This window comes from Protobothrops mucrosquamatus, unplaced genomic scaffold, assembly GCF_001527695.2.
Source record: "Protobothrops mucrosquamatus isolate PMUCROS unplaced genomic scaffold, P.Mucros_1.0 scaffold551, whole genome shotgun sequence".
In the NCBI taxonomy this organism is placed as follows: Eukaryota; Metazoa; Chordata; class Lepidosauria; order Squamata; family Viperidae; genus Protobothrops; species Protobothrops mucrosquamatus.
The window spans coordinates 168,513-170,414 of record NW_015386855.1 but is presented as its reverse complement, the minus strand read 5'-3'; the positions used below and the strand labels follow the sequence as shown (position 1 = coordinate 170,414).

Genomic DNA, 1,902 nt, shown 5'->3' with positions numbered 1-1,902 from the left:
GCATGTTGTGAGTTGTGAGTATGCTCCCAGGTATTCTCCGTGTCTGGAGTATTGCTTGATAGGGGTGGATAATTAGTCTGCCACCGGTGGGACTCCCAGGCTGGAGTGTGTGTGGGGGTGTCTATGTACTCCCTTTCCCAAGAACTGCTACCAGAAGCACCTGTGGAAGTTGGGTGTTGAGTACCCGTTTCCCTTTCCATAGCCAATGTAGGCTGTTGATTTTGAATCCCAGAATGCATTTCCCATTCCTCCTCCCCCCCCAGAGGAGACTGAGAAGGAACCATAGGCGCGTCCCACCTCACACGTAATTGATCAATGTGGCGGCGAAGCATGCGGCCGTCTGGCAGGGACACCTCGTAAGACAGAGGCCCTGAGACTTTACAGACCATAGCCGGTACCCAAAGGTGGCCAGGCCCGTAATTCCTGGCCCAGACAGGATCACCTTCATGAAGGACCTGTGGTGGGTGTGGCTGAGACACCTGAGCAGCTACACGTTCCGGATGCAGCCTGTCCAATTAAGTCACGAGCCGACGACCCCAGCGGAGTTCGGCCGGGCACTTACCCGTGGCAGTGCACGGAGTAGTACGATGTGCCAAATGAAAGTCAGCCAACCTGTGATGCCAGTTACCGTAAGTCAGCTTCTTGAGGGCGTCCTTGGTGACGCGGACCATCCGTTCAGCCAGACCGTTGGTGGAAGGATGGAAAGGAGCTGAAGCAGCGTGGCGGATCATGTTGGTCCGGAGAAAACCCTGAAACTCAGTAGAAGTAAATTGAGGACCGTTATCTGACACTAGAACATCTGGCAACCCGTGTGCAGCAAAAATGTTCCTCAAAACCTGGATAGTCTTGGCAGCTGTGGTAGAAGACACAGGCATGACCTCCAGCCATTTGGAATGGCTATCAACAACAACCAGGAAGAATTGACCCTGAAAGGGCCCAGTGTAATCTACATGTATTCTAGACCATGGAGTGTGTGTTTCCTCCCACCTGTGTACAGGGGCCTGTGGCATTTCAGGTCTGGACTGTTGGCAGGTATGACATCCATGTACTTGGGACTCGATGGCTTGGTCAATGCCAGGCCACCACAGATGGCTGAGAGCAAGCGCCTTCATCCTTACAATTCCAGGGTGAACCTCATGTAATGAGACCAAGATTCTAGCCCTCAATGAGGCTGGGATCACAACTCTCAATCCCCATAGGAGGCAACCATTGAATGTGGACAACTCGTGCCTCTTGACCCAAAAACGTTGAAATTCCTCTGCAGGGCATCTGTCAGGCCACCCTGAGAGAACCCATGACAGCACGTGTTTGAGCGTGTGGTCAGTGGCAGTTTCAGCAGCCACATCCCTAGCATTGAGGGGGCATTCAGGCAACTCCTGAATTGACAATATGTGTACAGCAGGAGCGGGATCAGGCTCCACAGTAGGTAATGGCAGCCTACTCAAAGCATCTGCATGACCCATTTCCTTGCCAGGCTTATGAACCAGTGAATAGTCATAAACTGAGAGGAAGATGGACCAACGGAGCATCCGAGGGGATAGGATATGAGGAGTTTGTTTGGAGGTGGTAAATAGCCCCAGTAAAGGCTTGTGGTCCGTAAAGACTGTAAAATGGCGGCCATAGATGAAATCATGGAACTTTTTAATACCAGCCACCAGAGCCAAAGCTTCCCTATCAATTTGAGCATAGTTGCGCTCAGCAGCAGATAAAGTCCTAGAATAGTAAGCCACAGGGACCTGAGTCCCATCAGCCGTCAAATGGTTAAGAACAGCGCCCACACCGTAGGGTGAGGCATCACAAGCCAGGCACACTGGCAACTGCTCATTAAAATGAGCCAACACTGCATTGGATGTAAGCAAAGCTTTAACCTCATTGAAACTGGCCTCATGGACCTTGGTCCAG

At 51.7% G+C, this 1,902-nt stretch overlaps 1 protein-coding gene across 1 annotated transcript in view; it reads right to left on the bottom strand.

The window, feature by feature from the left end:
- Positions 1 to 674: 674 nt before the first annotated feature.
- The window catches only part of LOC114922652 (uncharacterized protein K02A2.6-like), a gene marked incomplete at both ends in the record, with an annotated part of 7,182 nt that continues 5,954 nt past the window's right edge, over positions 675 to 1,902 (bottom strand). Inside the window, 2 exons of the mRNA XM_029284372.1 lie at positions 675 to 1,282; positions 1,442 to 1,853. Of these exons, the coding sequence (XP_029140205.1) occupies positions 675 to 1,282; positions 1,442 to 1,853 (1,020 nt within the window). The remainder of the gene's footprint in view (positions 1,283 to 1,441; positions 1,854 to 1,902) is intronic.